General features: G+C 40.5%; 1 protein-coding gene across 1 annotated transcript in view; it reads right to left on the bottom strand.

The window, feature by feature from the left end:
- TG (thyroglobulin) overlaps positions 1–18,632 on the bottom strand; it is a gene marked incomplete at its 5' end in the record, with an annotated part of 143,675 nt that overhangs the window by 119,273 nt on the left and 5,770 nt on the right. The window contains 10 exons of the mRNA XM_063299987.1: positions 587–699; positions 2,728–2,805; positions 3,424–3,561; positions 4,907–5,143; positions 8,660–9,244; positions 10,677–11,723; positions 12,414–12,599; positions 13,379–13,522; positions 14,255–14,361; positions 18,091–18,250. Coding sequence (XP_063156057.1) covers positions 587–699; positions 2,728–2,805; positions 3,424–3,561; positions 4,907–5,143; positions 8,660–9,244; positions 10,677–11,723; positions 12,414–12,599; positions 13,379–13,522; positions 14,255–14,361; positions 18,091–18,250 — 2,795 coding nt within the window. The remainder of the gene's footprint in view (positions 1–586; positions 700–2,727; positions 2,806–3,423; positions 3,562–4,906; positions 5,144–8,659; positions 9,245–10,676; positions 11,724–12,413; positions 12,600–13,378; positions 13,523–14,254; positions 14,362–18,090; positions 18,251–18,632) is intronic.

Raw genomic sequence — 18,632 nt, 5'->3', positions numbered from 1 at the left:
GATTAGTATTTAATTAATTAATTAATTTTTATCCCGCCTTTATTATTTTTATAAATAACTCAAGGTGGTGAACATACCCAATACTCCTTCCTCCTCCTATTTTTCCCACAACAACCACCCTGTGAGGTGAGATGGGCTGAGAGAGAGTCCCATTGCGCTTCCTGCTCTTAAAGTTCTCCCAAAGGCTAGCAAAAATCATCAATGCCCTTTCCAAAGTCACCAGAAGGTCTCTGTTGGTCCTTGAACATGTCAGGAGATTGACCTGTGGCCCCCAACTCCTCATCCCTTGCCCACCCCTGACTTAATAGATCCAAGAAAGTATCTCAAAGACATCGAAAATCCAAACAGTATATCAAGGCATTACTGAAGGCATCAATCATCCTGTTTCTTGCAGATTTTGGAATTATGGATCTAGCATGCCCTCATGCTAAGAAAAATAATTGGGGGAGGAGGGGGAGTCATATTTTTAGTGAACCTGGAATTAGCCATTTTTCCTCCTGAAAAAACACAAATGCCCCAACACTCAAAAAGGAAAAGTGTAAGGCTGTAATAATCAAAATACAATTTTCAGCTTTATACAACTTGCCTCTAGACAGGATGGAATAAATAGATCTGCTGAAGTAGCATTCTGTGTCTGTCCATTCATTCTCCAGCTGGCAATCTGTGCATTCACTTGGGAACGTTGACATGATGTCTGACCTGCATGCAGATAATTTTTCCAGAGTAATATGTATTCCAGCTAGCAAACAAGTCTGGAGACCCACTTACTTCTTTACCCCTACTAGTTAAAGATAGTTGCAGGTACTGAGGAAGCCAGATTTTTGAAACCATCAAGTGTTCACTCCAGACAAAGACATCAGCAAGTAGTCAAGAGACAATGGAAGAAATCCACCCTTGGAATTACTTCATCAATCCAAGTGAGTGAGCCAAGGAGAGAAAGCATTCCACAAATCTCTAGGGAATGCTACCAAAATTTCTCACACTGAAGACTGAGAAACAAAATAAGGGAATTTTTAAGCATAAATTATTAAAGACCCTCCATCTAGAGGTATGGATGGCCCCAATCCAGCATTACATAAACCGGCTACAGTAATTTTATTCCAACATGCATTCAGCCCTTAGATTAGGTTATTTTAACTATTTACACTGAACTTGGCACCTGACTTTGTTGGACCCCCATCCAGAGCCCATTAGGATAGGAGCAGTCCAAGGTTGGTCCTGCAATTGTCTTCCAGAATAGGAAGTGGTTCATGGTGTTCTGGGTGGGATTAGTCCTTGAATGGGCCAAGAAGCCAAATTCTACCAAAAGAAATGTTAGCTTAACTCCATATTTCATCTATGATATAGGAATCTCTATCAGTGACATAAAAGAATTTAATCATAGATTAAATTCTGGCTAAGAAAGCATTTGAGTGTTTTTACTCACAGCAGTTCCACAAAGAGCTGAGTGCTACCAGTTAAGTTAATTCTTCTCCAGGAAAAAAAAAAAGTCTGGTTCAAAATGCTTAAGATGGCCAGAAGTCTTATCTGTTTTATTTTAATTTTTTTTAGTGGGAAAAAAAGACCACACATGCTTGCAGAAGTGTAGGAATCTTTGCAAAGACTCTTTTCTTGTGTTTCCTAGACTGACCAAGTGATCATACAAGAACACTTGGTAATTCCAAGAAGTGCTAAAGAAAATAAGTCCCTGTAAGAGACTTCTTCTGCTACAATCATGCAGAGTATCTTTGCTAATAAAGAAAGACAATGCTAAGAACTTTCACTGCCTCTTGCATTTTCTTTCTTTTTTTCAATTAAATGCTTAAATAAAGACATATAAACAAACAAGAACATGAAAGCAAGAAAAAGGAATAAGGGAATAAAAATACAAACAAATAAACAAGGGAGTTACAAATGTCATGGAAGTTATTGTTTTCCAATAGATCTTTAGTGAATTGTGAATAACTGTATATATTGTTTTTAAAAGATGAAAGTTGTTATTAAGCTCAGCGAGGCATGAATATCAATAACCATGATCCAAACAGCATAAACCACCGAGATAATAAGCTACAATAAATTTTATCCATATTGCTAAAAATCTGTTATGATTTAGGTCACTTGTGGTTTCATCCATCTTTACTTCTAAACAAGGGATGGGTAATCTATGCCACAGACACTGTAGGCGGCTTCTTTAGCATAATAAAATGCCACCATCAAAATTCACTGCCTAAATGCCTATTCATGTTGTGAGTATTTAACCTCCCCCTCCCCAAATGAGAGAACAGGAATGGAGTTCTGCAGGAAGCAAATTATTCCTGTTTTCATAATCCCACCTTCACCTACCCACCCACCCGTCAACAACCCAAAATCACATTGCTGAAATCAGCCAATCTGTTTCTAAATTTCACCAGCCTGATTTTCAGTCTTGGGGAGGGTTGGGGTGGGAGCTCTTTGCCTTCCAGAGATCTCCTACTTCCATTCCCACCTGTAAACTCCTCTCCCAAAGGAAAATAAGGGCATTTTCAGTGCTGCTCCTTTATGTAATGACCATACCATTCCAACTGACCTCCTACCCTCATTTCAGGCAAAATTGACCATGGGTGCCCTAAAAGGACTACTGTAATATTTTTATTAAGAACGTGGACATTTCACCCTGAATTCATACTCCTACATTTTTACAAACTTATGCTATTCTCCTCCCTACTTTGCATTCCTTGTTAAAGGGCAACTTTAAAGAACAAGACTTACACTGGGGCAGTTGTGTTGAGCGTGTCACCAAAGAATCTGAAACGTAACGTCCCATCTGATCTACGCACCAGCAGTGACCTGAGATGCAACAACAAAAAGATGTGTTTTAGAACCACTTTGCAAAGAGATGTTCCTTGCAGTGCATGGGTGGGATCAGACAAGAGAGTTCAATAAAGAAGAAATCATAGAATTGCTCTGACAATTAGTTTTGTCTGAACTGGCCACCGTGCCACAAAAATGAGAGCAGCCATAAGTCTCTGTTGATCATCTCACCAAAGGAAGCAGGTCCTATGAAGGTTCTTGAAAGACTCGAGTTTCAAGATGGTGGTTGCACTTTCCACCTCTTCAGTTGGAAGAATGTTCCAGGGACGGTTTTTATAAGGTCCCTTTGCTTGTGATGAAGTTTATTCATGTTTTTGCAAGCTGAGAGCTAGTTTGGTGTAATGGATAAGGTGCTGGACTAGACCCTGGGAGACTGTGACTTCTAGTCTTTCCTTAGACATGAAAGCTGGCTGGGTGACACTGAGCCAATCATTTTGTCTCAGCCTAACCCATCTCCCAGGCTTGGGGAAGGGGAAGACCTGTTTTTTTAACATTTCCACCTCCACAAATCAGTGTGCGTAATTGCTAGTATCTGTCAGCCATGAAGGACTCTCGCTGTTGATCCAGGCCAAGGCCTTCCTAGGTGTCTCTCACCTGAGCTCTCATAGCACTGGACGGGCTCCCAGTTCCCTCGTCCATCACACTGGGGGATGTAAGGCTGAAATGCCAAGCGTGCAGCCTCCCCCGCAGAATCCGGGGATGCAGTTAGGCTCTTCCGATAAAAACGCAGGGCTGAAACAAAGCACACGTGGCTGAAGCAACGAGAGTAAGCGTAGAGATATGGACAATAGAAAATAGGGAACTCTTCTGCTACTGATTCCTGAGCAGCTGTCATGAAGATAATTGAAAAGTAAGATCTGATATAAAAAGATGGAGAAGGGCACCTCTGGTTCTCCCTGTTAATCATAATTAACATCCTAAAGCCTGCCCCCCTCTCTCTCTCTCTCTCTCTCTCTCTCTCTCTCTCCCACTGATGCAATCCTGCTTCACCCCCACCATTGATTCTCTCCCCACCTATATCATCCTTCCCCAAGAAGAACTCTGAGTATACGAAAAAAGTGCCATACTTGGAACGCCTTTCTGTACATCTGCTGAAGAGGATTGGGTTGGAAACAAATCTGTTGGCTTCTATAGTGCCACAAAAATGCTAGGGTTTTGTTTCTGTTTTTGCTGCAGCAGACTAACACAGATACCTCCTTTGAAAATCTCAACTTTAACAGCCTTCTGTTATTCTCCCGTACTAGGGAGTGATCCTTTAGAGCAGTGTTTCTCAACCTTGGCAATTTTAAGTGAGGTGGACTTCAACTCCCAGAATTCCTCAGCCAACCATGCTGGTTGAGGAACTCTGGGAGTTGAAGTCCACCCATCTTAAAGCTGCCGAGGTTGAGAAACACTGCTTTAGAGGTTCACCTTGGAAGGTTGCCAACCAGACATGGAGATGCCAGGAGCTGATCCTGGTTTTTGTTCATTCTTTTTTCTTTTGGGATAATGAAAGCTGCAGAAACTAAGGCGACCAAACATTAGAAGGAGTCTGGTAGCACCTTTTCTGACTAACAAATTTTAATTCAAGGCTTAAGCTCTAGACTGAAAGGTGCTACCAGACTCCATCCATTTTTTGGTTACCATAGACCAGTGTTTTTCAAGCTTGGCAAATTTAAGATGTGTGGATATACTGGCTGAGGAACTCTGGGAGTTGAAGTCCATGCATCTTAAAGTTGCTAAGGTTGAGAAACACTGCCATAGACTAACATGGTTCTCCTCTTACAATATCTACTAAGAAAACCAAACAAAACCCTCAGAGGTGCCCACAAGGGGATCAAAAAAGTTAAGATGGTAGCCACAACCATGTGATCAATGCCCTGCCACTTTTTTTCATGCATCACAACAGGTGTAAAAAAGGGCAGGTCTTCAATCATATAATTGTGAGCACCATCTTAACTTTTTGACCCTCTTCCTGCAGACACCCTTACCAATCCTACAACGTTAATTCTCCCTTCAATAATTCAGAATATACTGGACCACCAACATTTGACGGTTCCCCTCAAAAAAGAAAACAATCATCATTGTATTAACATACTTGATTGTGCAGCCAACTGGACAGCATAATCGCTCCCTGCCAACAGGATTTCTGAAAAAGTGACTCCCGGCCGAGAAAAATTACTCCACAGCTCTCCACCTGTTAACATGGACACTTGGGTCATTAAAAAGCTTTGTCCGAAAGGAAAATGAGAGCTGTTTGACTCCTGAATAAGTTGTTCCACATTGTTAACAAACTGCAGGGCTTCTTGCTTTGCAGCTTCACAAGATCCAAGACCTGCAAGAAGACAGTAAATTTGCTCAGTGTGAGGCAAATATGCTGGAAAACCGGTATAATGGAAAAATTCAGCAAGAATCAGAATCAGAATCAGCAACCGCTGCTGCTGGATAACACAGAAGATGATTTTTTATTTTGCCTGGTTTAATTATGGGCAACCAAGACATAATGATTGTCTACTATCCAATTCTGGGTTCCTTGTTTGTTTGTTTGTTTGTTTGTTTATATAGCAAATTTATTCCCTGCCCATCTCACTCAAAGAATGACCGAGTGAGTAAAAATGATTTATTTATTTATTTAAAAGATTGTATGGCCACGCATCTTATGTGTCACAACTCTGGGCAGCTCACAAAACAAGAAGAAAAACCAAGAGAAACAATAAAACCAATGTCCCCAAAACATATAATCTAATTAAATGTAATCTAATTAAATAAGGTTATATGTGGTTTGCTTCTCTCTGTAGACCACTGTATGGCAAATTTGTTCATCAGTTTAAATAAAAACAAAATGATTGTTCAATGTGTTCTCAAACTAGACTAATACTACATGTTTTCCCAGTAAAAACCACAACATTTTAATTGTGCTCACAGAACGCTCTTAATTTGGTTAATTAACCTGGCTCCATTCTCTGAATTTGCACAATAATTGAGCCATAAACTAACCAAATATTGTACTTGGAAGTTGCACAACATAATAAGCTACACACAGACACACACAGACACACACACCTTGCAATCAATATTAAAACTAGGTTTAGCGTGGAGCACAAATGCAAGCTTTGGGTATTAAAAGTGCCCAGCATCCTTGAAAAACAAGTTGCACGGCTACTTGCTGGAAGGAAATGTCAGCTCTGTTTCATTGGCCTGATCTGCAAATAATGCTAAGCCACTTCATAGTCTAATTCAGTGTTTCTCAACCTTGGCAACTTTAAGATGGGTGGACTCCAACTCCCAGCATTCCCTAGCCAGCAAAATTGAAGCCATTAACTTCAATCTTAAAGTTGCCAAGGTTGAGAAACACTGGTCTAATTGTTGGGTGAGATGTGCCAACTGAAGATGCTGAAAATCAGCAGTGTGGTTCTCAGCCTTTAGGTTCCTTTGGAGGGTGTTCAAGGTGGACATGGAAGCCATTGGCCTTCCAGAAGTCTCCCCCTCCTTTAAATGCCCTTCCCCCCAAAGGAAAACAGGCTTTTCAACCCTGCTCCTTTTGATATTGTCACCACCATGGCTTATTTTTAACAACAAACCAAACTGAAACCATGGTTTGTGAGAAGCATACCAATCCTAATTTCTTTCAATATGCATTGTCAAATCCAACCCCAAGGCATAATTATTTTGCTTGATGGCAAAACTGATTTTGCCTTGATCATTTGGCCATTATTAAAGTCAATTTTACTGTATAGTCTACATGAATTCTATCAGTGTTAACCAGCTTTCCCAAGTTAGAAGTTCCTCCTAATATTTCCCTATGACCTGATAGTCAAAAAGGCAAAAATAATTGCAGTGGTCTTCATGTGTACTGGGAGTTCCAACCTGAACACAGCTACAGGGAGTAATTTGGAGAACAGCAATTATACAGAGTTTCCATATTCAGAACTTCTAAATGCCAGAGTTCGGAGAACAACAGCAAGAGAAAACTGAAAATGGTTCTCATTAAGCTTTCAAATGCCAAGCTTAGTGAGATTCCATGGAACTAGAAAGCAAGAGGATTAGGAAAATACATGTATATTGCCTTCTATTTCCAGTGCCTCTCACACAGAGCTGTTTGGGGAGAGAAGAAATGCAGAAGATAGGGACAGTTATCACATTAACCATTGGCTATTATTAACACAGAACAAAGCAATCCCAAATGGTCATTCAAGGTATCATCTTTTGGACATATTATGCAAAAACCCAGAGAAGTTTATTAATGTTGGCAAAATCTGAAGGAAAGAAAAAAAAAGATGACCAGCAGAAAGGTGGATGGCCTCAGTTACATAGGAAGACCTGGAGGACCAGGTTGGGGACAGCTTATCCTGGAGAAAATCTATCTACATGGTTGCTAAGGCTCAACACCAATGTGATGGCACATTAACAAAACAATCAACACCCAGATATGCAAAAATTAACGCTAGGATTAACACCAGATGAACAATCAAACAGTACATTTTGCCTTAATTAAGGAGCTCTTAACTCAGTCAATCAACCAAGCAGCAAACAACAGCCCAATCAAGGAACTCCCAGGGAGAGAACAACACCCCCACCAACACAAGCTGGACAAACTACAGTATATAAACAGACAGCAAGGTCCTCTCCCTGTTTGCACTGAAGATGTTGCCTAGTCTGGCAATGAAACGTCTACAAGAGAACAACAAGGCTCAGAGAGCACCAAGGACTCCATGACAAAACAATTGTTGGGCAATAATACACAGTCCTTCCATTTATAAGCTGATAAACATATACACATTGTTCAATATGTGTACAGATCAGTGTTTCACAACCTCAGCAACTTTAAGATGTGTGGACTTCAACTCCCGGAATTCAATTCAATTCTGAGAATTGAAGTCTACACATCTTAAAGTTGCTGAGGATGAGAAATGCTGGGATGGATGGATGGATGGATGGATGGATACTGTAGATAGATAGATAGATAGATAGATAGATAGATAGATAGATAGATAGATAGATAGATAGATAGATAGATAGATAGATAGATAGATAGATAGGAGAGTGAAGAATAGAGAGGGATTCAGTATCATTAATTTCACAACTGCTGGATTGTGACTGGTAAGACCCAGTATATCTGGTGTTGCAGCAAGCAAAGAATAAGAAAGCGTTCATGTAAAAGAGACTGGGACCCTCACTAATTTCAGTTCAGCCTCAGTTTAGTTATCTGGCTCCCAAATAGATTGCCCAGTCATGCTTGCCAGTAACAACAACAACAGGTGGCATGGCATTACCATTTGCAAATCTTTCTGCCCAGACTCATAATGTATTTATTTAAAATATTTATAGACAATTTCTCAGTTGTGTGAATGTCTCAGAGGACTTCATCAACCATATCTAAAAGCAAATGCTAACAAATCAAATCAATTTAGTTAAAACAGCGTGTATTTTTGAGAGTTAAATGAGTAAAAGCTAACAAGAAAAAAGGTGGATTTTAGAAGACACCCAACATCCACCAGTGATAATGGCTGGTATTTTACAATGGGAAAGGTATTCCACAAAAAACCATCATTCTAGGGAAGACTCGCCACATTAATGTCCATTAATCTATAATTTAAAGAGAAATCCTGGTTTAGTTTCACCATGGTCTGTTAACTGAGTTACAATGGCCAGGTTCACACACAGAATGCTAAGCCATCAACTATACAGTGCAAACCAAAATTAGGCTTACACAGTATGGAAAACTAAAACCAAATGAGTGCGATGAATGCAATTTTAATCACATGATAAATGTTTCACTAGTAGGGATTTTGTTGGCATCCCATCTATGTTTTAGCGCAGCAAGATCTGGTGACTGGCGCAAATTACTTACAAGTTGGAACTTGGTTTATGTTGGCTTGGCTTCCTTGTAGGCGTCCCTTTTCATCCACACACCAACAGTTGCGAAGGTCAAAATGTCCTAATGGGATACTGAAGTCACTGTAAGATCCTGGGTAATGATTGAGGTGTCCCTGAAGAAGCTGCCAAAAGGTGAACGGGTCCAGTAAAACATCCTTAGATGACCGTAATGTATTGCCCTCCAGCAGATCTTGAGGAACAGTTTCAAAAGATGAGTATTTGGAGAATTCTGGGAAAATATTCTGGTGGCCAGCAGCATAGAGAATTTTGACAAAATCTTCAAAACTTTGCTGAGTTCTTGCTTTGTAGTCTAGCAGTATGTTTGCCAAGTCAGTGAAAGAAAGGACACTGCTATTATTGTTCTGAGTAATCCATCTTTGATACCATTCAAAAGCTTGCTCAGGTGGACCATTGCATTGGATTGGCTTCCACTGACCGTCAAGACTGCACTGAGGTACATAAATGCTGGACAGCTGAGTCAGGGCAGTGGGATTCAGTAGGAACTGCTGAGCAGCTTTTAGGAAAGCTTCACTGCCTGCAAGATGACAGTCACTTGGACCTAAGAAAGAACAAAGTTGATAAGTACAAATTCAATAGAACATGTCTTCAAGAGTTTCACTCTAGTAGAAGAATAACTTAAATCACTCAGTTTAATTAATTTTAATTATTTAATTAATTGTTCAGTATAATTTAAGATTTAATTTTAAATCCCAACAGGTTTAAAAGATAGATCTGGTCACCTGGATAGAAGATCTAAATTTTTTTAAAAATGAATTTGATGGTGCTTATGCTAAATAAGTCTTTATATAAATTATGAGATACAAGACATAGCTGTAGAAGCATTTCCTTTTCTCTCAAACCGAAGGAGAATGCTGCTTCTAGGAAGATGCCTAATTTTAGGAAAACTCAGCTAGAAAAATGTGGTGGCAAAAGCTGTTTTGCTACCACATTTTATCATACATATCATCAATCACATACATATCATCAATCTTCATTCAGGTCCACCAACTCCCAGTTTGCTTTTCATCCTAATTGTACGTAGGGGGTTGACTTTTAATAAAGACAGATAAATCAGAAAGTTTTACTTTAATATGCCTTATTTAAGAAAACCCACTCTTATCTTCTCAAAATTTAATAAACATATCAGAGTAATCAACTAGCATCTCTTTAATGCATCTCCAGAAAGCCAATTTGGTCATTTCTGGAAAAAAAGACTTGGAGGCACTACATTTGGCACTAAAGTTTAGGTATCAGAGCTCATGAGTTGATGAATTATTGAATTTAAAAGTTAAAAGCTGCTTCAGGTTCAGCTCAACTCCTGATGACTTCATGGACATATCCATGGAGTTCTCTTGGCAGCAATATGGAAATGGCTTGTCACTGTCTTCTCCTAGGATCTTTCTTGACTTCTTTGCTTACAGCCCTGGGACAGAGTGAAATTCCAGCATTTCCTCATGTTTCCTCTATTCCCTCCATTCCTGTACAGAATTTGTAGGAATGGAAGGTAGCAAAGGAGGAGAACTTTCCACCACATTATCAAAAATCCACTAGCATGATGCTAGATTCCACCACAATGTAGCTCAGGTGTTTTTTTCAAATAATGTCAGGAGAAGAAGTAATATATGTTTGAGGACACTAGAAACAGAAATGTGAGAGATATCTGGAGATGAGAAGGAAATATTGACCTGATGCAAGTAGGAAATCTATTTTCCTGACCAAGAGTTCATACGCTTTTTTTTTTCTTCATTATTTTGTAATCCTGTAGGCAGGCATTACAAAACTCAACTCCAAAGTTTCCACCTTTAAAGAAGCCAAATTTGGGGAACACTGTTTTTGGGCTTCTCAGGGAAAACATGAATATTGTCTAGAATCAGCAGCTTTTTGAAGTACCTCCATGACTAGCATCAAAATTCAGTAAGCTCTATGTATTCACATCATCAGCATCTCACAAAAAAGCAGAACAACAAGGCATGTGGACATGTGAAACTTACATTGTATGGGATCTCCAGAATTGGCACCTATTCCTGGAACTGGTATGCCCTCTGAATTGACACAGAAACAGTTCTTTCCATGGCACTGGACTGGCAGGAATTTCCCCTCTTTGGTGCATGAAGGAACAAACAGCTCCGATCCTGCAGGCTGGTCTCTTATTAAGAGTTGCAGACTGGCCCTTTGCTTTTCACACACTGTAGGGCACCGCGGTTGTGTTCCCTGTACTCTGGATCCAGGAATTTCTTTTCCCCTTAAATCTGTACACCAACACTCCCCTCTACCACACTGGATCTCCTTGTACTTCCCATCTTTAGTACAGTCTGGGACAAAGATACCATTGGCCTCTTCTGTGCAGTCTTTTGATTTCAACAGAATCCTCACAACATTGCCTAAATCTTTGGTGACACTTTCTGGGACAGAAATCACATGCTGCAGAAAGGTAAAAAACTCTGGGGCTTCAAGAAGAGAAGCAAGGAAAGTGATGGCACTCTGATTGTCCTCTAAATTGACCATACGGCCAAAGCTGTCAACAAGAGACTGGCTCAGATTAAACTTCTCCTGGGGGTCTTCCTGCAAAAGTTGACCAGCCAGGTCACTGAATCTGCTTCTCATCCCTACCTGCTGGAAATACTTGTCCAGATTAAATTTGCTGTTAGGACCAATTGCTCCTGTAAAGTTAAACTGGGCCAGATTCTTCAAGAACTTTCCCCCAAAAAGGTTTTCTTGGAATCGCTTGGGGTTGTTGGTGAACTGGAGGGCAACCTGAGCAAGGTTTCGTGAAGGAAACATCCCACCAACAGCTTCACCAAGGAGGGTTTCAAATGTGAGGAGCTGAGCAGTGCTATTTTTTCCTGAGATGGAAGACGGCACTCTGGAACCCACAAAAAAGTCTTTGAATGAAAGAGGACAAAATCTTGAGGAGCCAGCTATCTTCTGTGGCTCTTGAGCAGCAGAAAACAAATTGTCATGGCTGAAATGTCCAACAGGGCCATAGAAAAGTCTGGATAGAGATACTAGTCTCTCGGAGACACAGGTGGACTCCTTGCCTAGACAAAGGAAAAGAAAACAGGAGTGTAATTATTATTAAGAACACAAGAAGAGGCCTGAGGCTGGTTCAGGCCAAGAGTCCATCTAAAACAGCATTTGGTGTCACAGAGTGGCCAAGAAGATGCATTTGGTGTCACAGAGTGGCCAAGAAGATGCATCCAAAAAGTTCACTAGCATGAAACTGAGGATGATCAGGTTCTTTCAGTTGATGCTCCCCAGCAACAGCTATTTAAGGTATACTGCTTGTGATCAAGGAGATAATAAGCCATCAAGATTGATAGCCACTGACAGCCTATCCTCCCTGAATTTATTTTGTTCCCTTTAAAAATCATCTAAACTGGAGGCTATCTCCAAAAGGTGGCACTAAATTCCAAACGTTAAATCTGCATCGTATCCAGAACAGGTTTCTTTTCTCAGCGTTTTGTTTCAATACTCTCATCAACATAGTGAGAGAGGGAGGAAAAAGTATTTATCTCCCCACATTTTAAGAATATAAGAAGAGCTCTGCTGGATCAGGCCAAGATCCAGCATTTGTTTCTCACTGTGGTCAATTCGATGCTTCTGGGGAATTTAGAAACAAGAACTTCCTTGGTATTCCATTGTAGCTGATATTTGGAGGCATGGTGTCTTGAGCTAACATTATGGTAGGAATGAAAATCCCTGATTACCATGTTTCTGGCTTTACCTACCACAGATTGGTTGCTGTCCTCTCCTTCTTGTTCCAGGGATCTCTTGCCCTCTGGTGTCAACACACCAACATTCTCCATTCAGTTGACACTGTGTTGGCTTATAGGCACCACTGTCTTCACACAATGGCTTATAATCCTCCTCAAAACGAGTGGCAGTGAGATACTCTATTTCACACTTGGAGGGGCCTGCAAGAGGAAAGAACTACAAAGTATAATCCAACCAGTTCTCATTCACATCTGCATTTGTTCCAGTCCATGTTCTTCAATCAACAACAGATTCAAGCCATGCTCAGGGCAAGCGGACACCAATTTTCACAGTCATCCCACTCCAATTGGATGCCCTCTAGATGTTTGGGACCACTATCACTACCATTCCCAACCACCATAGTCATTGGCAATGTTGCTCTGGAACTGAAGGTGAACATATCTCTTGATGAGAAATGGTGGGGCAATGCAGCAAGACCTTTCACTTCCCCTTCCCCTAGCTTTTTAATCAGTATTTTGTCTCTTTGGGGTTTGTTTCAACTTTTAAGCCTATTCGATTAGGTTTTTTTTTAGCTGTTGTTATTGTTTGGTCTGTTTTAGTTAGGGCTTTTTCCCCCCTTTTTAAAGTCTTTTCCATTACTCTCATACATTCCTTCCAGTGGGGAAGAAGAAAAGGGCTCAGACAAGTGAATTCTTGATGGATTTTAATTACACTGGTTTTAATTGTACTTTTAACCATATTGATTTGGCTGTGCTTTATATTCTGCAGTTTTTACTGTTGACCACTTATATACACAGAATGGTGGGATATAAATGTAACAATAAATCAGTAAAAATAACAACAATCCACTGTTCAACTTATATGGGTGGAATGGAAGTTGGGGGGAGAAGAACCATCTCATTTTCCAAAGAACAATCTGTGTTAACCTTCTTTCTCTGGACCTGTGTTTTCTAAACCCACAAAACTTTATGCTACATACATCTGAATCTGCCAGATGTTGCCAGCTGTATGCCCAGGAAACGTCTCTGTAGGATCCTATACATGCTGCTTTCAGCAAAGGTGGGAGCTTGTTCCAGCGATGCAAAAACTGTGTCATACACATTTTCAAGCAACATTTCCAGACCTGGGAGAGAAAAGAACATTTTAGTAGAGCATCTTCTCCGGAAGCTTTCCCTTCAGCCACTCAAACCACTTTTCTTAATTTGACTATGACATAACTAATTGGATTCAATGACAAAAAGGAGATTCAGTCCATGGGAGGGCATGAGCAAAGCATCTGTCCCCACTTCTTTAAAGCAGCTGCATAGAAGCACTGCACAGCCATAATCTCTAAACCAAAATCTACAATCATACCTTTGATATACTGTATATCTGTATCATTTTAAAAGCAGGGTGATTGTAGAATGTAAATTCTGAGATGTGAAGAGTTTGCTTGAAAGGAAAGGAATTGGAGATTTTGATGCTAAAATTTTAGCAATTTTAACTTCTGGATTTTAGAACAAATACTTATTTGCTATGTTTTGTCTGAATGTTTGGAAGCTGGCGAATTCATCCCAAATCAGCTGTCGAGTTAAATGTTGTGAGAATTCAGTGACAGCTGAGGATCAAGATGGAGTTCAACCCCAACCCCAACAGGCTGTCTATCCTCACGTCCAATTTCCTACTGATCAACAGCACCTCCATCTTGTCTGCATTTAAGTTTAGCTTCATCTCATCTTGGAAGAGGATCATTGCTTGGATGATGTATCTTGGATCTCATTGCAAACCAGTTTTACATTTTGCTAGGCAAAACAATGTTTGATTCTTAGGTTTTCAGAAAAGAATACTTTTAGGAGACACATGTAGATAGACTCACCTGTATCTTCTAGTTCTCTCCCTAGACTGTCAGCACAGTAACAGTATCCAGAGATTTCTGGGAACAAATTTCTGAAGGAACTAAATGTTAAGAATGCTTTGGGGAACCTGAAAGAAAAATCCAGCCATTAGAAAATACAGCATAGGAGATTTTCCATGATGTAGCTCATGACATGGTGGCTTCTACTTTGACAGAGTTACTATGTAGAAGACATCACAGAATGTTCCTCTCAAGAAAAAGCTTTTCATGGTTCAGAAAGCTGAGGATAAAAATACCAAAATCCCATAAACCATCCAAATAGAGATGATATTTGTATTGGGTCTTATTTGATCATTTATTTGATATGTTTGTCAATCATCCCTCCACCTAATAGTTGATCTTGCTCAAAAGTCACTCAAAAACAGTGAAAATCATTTAGCTGAAAGAAGTGGTTGAGGAAAAAAACTTTCAGTGCAGTAAAACTAATAAAGACCACCATAGATGTTCTGGGGGGGGCGGGTTGTGTGTAACTGGAGAATATTAGATACATCTATGCATAGTCTTTGGATGTTCGCATGATCCTCAGATCCTAATTTTTTTTTGACATTTTAGTTGGGATTGTGAATGACATTTTGTCACACCATGGTCTTTTTTCTTTTTCTTTTTAACCTCTTACTGAAAAAAGGGAGCTGGTCAGACACCTTTTGCATTGGGGTTGCATTTAAATCCAAGTAAGTAGGTAAATAAATAAATGAAGATGTGGATTAAACGAGGGGCTGAAGGGACTAAGCAGGAGGAGGGACAACATGGAGGAGGGACAACATGATTGTAATTATCTCTTGAAAAGGAAGTTGGAAGTCATTCATATATTTCTTGACTTTTTCTCTCTCTTTTTCGTTACTTGCACTTTATTTTCTTCTCTCTCTTTTTTTCTTTTAATTTGTTTTTTTTATACTATGAAAAAGATTCTCAATAAATATAATTATTTTTAAAAAGTAAATAAATAATAATGAGCACTCCATAATGGGATCCTAAATTGGAGTGAAAATTTTAGGGCACGTCAAGTTGTTCTTTTATCCACTGCAGCCATTAAGTAAAATTGCTGGAGGTGCATGTGGTGCTGACCCTTCAGCCCCTCACAACGTATTGACCTACAAGGAGGAAGTAGGATGTAGACAGAGTTTACTTTGTGCCCCTGTTAGTTAATCACTCTGCCTACTCTTCTATGCAATGGCTAATCTCAGCATCACTTTCTTTTACCCTTGTCTTAGGCATGCTTCTACAGAAAGCATACTCTTTCTGCCTCTCCTCTATTGTGTACAGGTAGTCCTTTCTTAAGGGACACAGTGGCGCTGCGGGTTAAACCGCTGAGCTGCTGAGCTTGCCGATCGGAAGGTCGGTGGTTCGAATCTGCGTAACGGGGTGAGCGCCCGTTGCTAGTCCCAGCTCCTGCCAACCTAGCAGTTCAAAAACATGCAAATGTGAGTAGATTAATAGGCACCGCTTCGGCGGGCAGGTAACGGCCTTCCGTTTAGTCATGCCAGCCACGTGACCATGGAAGTGTCTACGGACAAACGCCGGCTCTTCGGCTTTGAAACGGAGATGAGCACCGCCCCCTAGAGTCGGACACGACTGGACTTAATGTCAAGGGAAACCTTTACCTTTACCTTTAGTCCTTTCTTAACAACCGTTTGTTTAGTGATGGTTTGGAGTTACAACAGTGCTGAAAAAACTGACTTATGACTGGTCCTCACACTTACAACCTTCGCAGTGTCCCTGCAGTCACGTGCTCACAATTTGGGCGCTGGGCAACCAGTTCACATTTATGACTGTCTCAGCGTCATGTGGTCACGTAATTGCCATTTTGACCTTCCTGCCTGGCTTCTGGCAAGCAAAACCATTGGGGAACTGCATGATTCACTTAACAACCACATGGTTTACTTAATGCCTATGGTGATTTGCTTAATAACCGCTGCAAACAAGCTTGTAAAATTGAGTCAGATTCACTCAGCAACCGAAATTCTGGTCTCAGTTGTGGTCATTAAGCAAGGATTACCTGTACCTCCTCCTTTCTCTTACAGCTACAAACCCGTTTCATCAATCTTGCTCAGACTAGATTCTTGCTCTTAGGGACTCACAGCCATATGCACAAATACTTCCCCTCCAAAAATAACCATCTAGTTTGGCTTCTGTGGAGGGATTTTAAAACCAGCAACCTCTAGTACATCACTTAAATTTATGTCCAAGTTCTGTTAATATAGAAAATGTCTAATTCCTCTCTACTCCTGGCTCAGAGTTACAACCAATAAGTGGAATTATAGTCAGATTGAAGCATTTTCTATCAACTCTATAAAAAGGCCAGAAGACAAGAGGTCCCATTGGCAAGCTCCTGAGCCAAATGCATGGACAGATTTATTCTTCTGTGGTGTCTGGGATCTCCAAGGCCATCAGAATGAGTTCCACGTGGCATGGAATTACAGCCCCTTTTTCCGGCTTTCAGCACATCTATTGCAATGTGATAGGAAGCCAAAACAAAATGTCTTTCTCTTTTGCTTTCTGTCTCTAATTAAGGCAGATAATAGCCTCTACACTTGTCACACTGGAAAATACTCCACTCAAGGGGTGTCAAGGAGAGCTGATTTGCCATGGAAAAATAAAGAAATAGATAAATTGCCGAGGACTGACATCTGCTCGATCTCTTTAGTGGAAATATTCCATGGGAAATATAATCTCTAATCTAGAGAATGGCTTGCAAGACAACATATTGCTCTTCCATATCTCACCAGTTAAGCCATATTGGTTGGAGCATCCACTGGGGGGCAGGGGGGGGGGAATCAAAAAAGTCAAGGTCAGGTTGTGATCATGCAATTGTCACAATGTATATGAAGAAAAGAGGGGGAGCTTTGATTGCACAGTTGCAGCGGCCATCTTGACCTTTTAGATCCCACTCTTGTGCATGTTGGTCAATGTTTACTCTTTTTCTATGCTTTGCATAACACTGTTGACCATGAAATGGAATAGCATGATATGCATATACATACGATTGTTGTATGCTACCCAGAGTCGCTTTTTGTGAGATGGGTGGCTATATAAATTTGCTAAATAAATAAATATGCAAATGTAGCTTCTGGCCCTTCCAGCTTCATCTCCCAGGAATTGCTGGGATTTTTTTCACACACTGTATGCCCTGGCAAATGCAAACAATACAAAGTAAAGTTGTGGATGAGCAGTGCAAGGAATTTGTCTTATTTCCTTTATGCATAGAATATTTAGGTATCTCTCTTCCTGCAGCTCCCTTAACGGTTTGCTCTTTGGTTTTATGCACAGATAGTCTTCCACCTGCTTTTGAGGGCTTGGGAAATGGAAGTAGTAATAACATGGGCCTTAGATCTTTTTTTGTTTTAATCTGTTCAATCTTGTCCAATTCTCAGAGACTGCCTGGACAAGTCTCTGCAGTTTTCTTGGCAAGGTTTTTCAGAAGTGGTTTGCCATTGCCTTATTCCTAGGGCTGAGAGAGAGTGCCTGGCCCAAGGTCACCCAGCTGGCTTTGTGCCCAAGGTGGGACTAGAACTCATTGTCTCCCAGTTTCTAGCCCGGTGCCTTAACCACTACGCCAAACTGGCTCTCCTTAGATCATTAGCTCCCTTTAAATATGAGAAAATATCAGCTTTGAATCAGGATATCTCACCTGACTTGGGACTACTGTATGTTCAGCCCCCCTTGTCCAAACAGATTAATGGTCATCACTGATGGTCCAGCTTACCTCCACTCATGGTGCTTCTACTAAGGCTAGAATGGCTTCCCATCTTTCTTAATGATGGAGCTAGGCAGTAGGCACTGAAAAAAGTTCTTCCTACCTGTTAAAATGATGGATGAGATCAAAGACCATCCTATCTGTTGTGTTGATAAACTTGCATTGGACGGGCAGGAACTCTCCGTCAGCTGAGCACTGGGGTGGGCTCTTTTCCCCAACGCCATGCAGAACGCGGCGGTCTCGAATCTCACACTGACCAGGACCTTACAAGCAAAAAGGTCTTCTTTACGCTGGCTTCCCTGTCCAGTAATGCCAGTCATCAAACCCTTTCAAAGAACCTTCAGAAGAGATTTTCCCCCATCCCATGTCCATCGCTTATTCTCATCTCTTGTCAAGCAGGTTGACTTTTTATTTATTTTATTTATTAATCAAATTTATCACCGCCCATCTCCCAAAAGGGACTCTGGGTGGTTTACAATAAAAGATAGGTAAAAATATAAAACTATAAAACCCTATAACACAGATACAATAAATATAATAAAAACCTCGATGGTTAAAAGTTCTTTATGATTTGCAGGCAGAACTGGGTCCTGCTAAGAAACTAACCATCCCCAGGAATGGCTACTCTCCCTCCCTCCCCAGGCA

This window comes from Candoia aspera, chromosome 3 (assembly GCF_035149785.1).
Source record: "Candoia aspera isolate rCanAsp1 chromosome 3, rCanAsp1.hap2, whole genome shotgun sequence".
NCBI classification, from domain to species: Eukaryota; Metazoa; Chordata; class Lepidosauria; order Squamata; family Boidae; genus Candoia; species Candoia aspera.
This window is presented reverse-complemented; position numbering and strand designations above follow the sequence as displayed.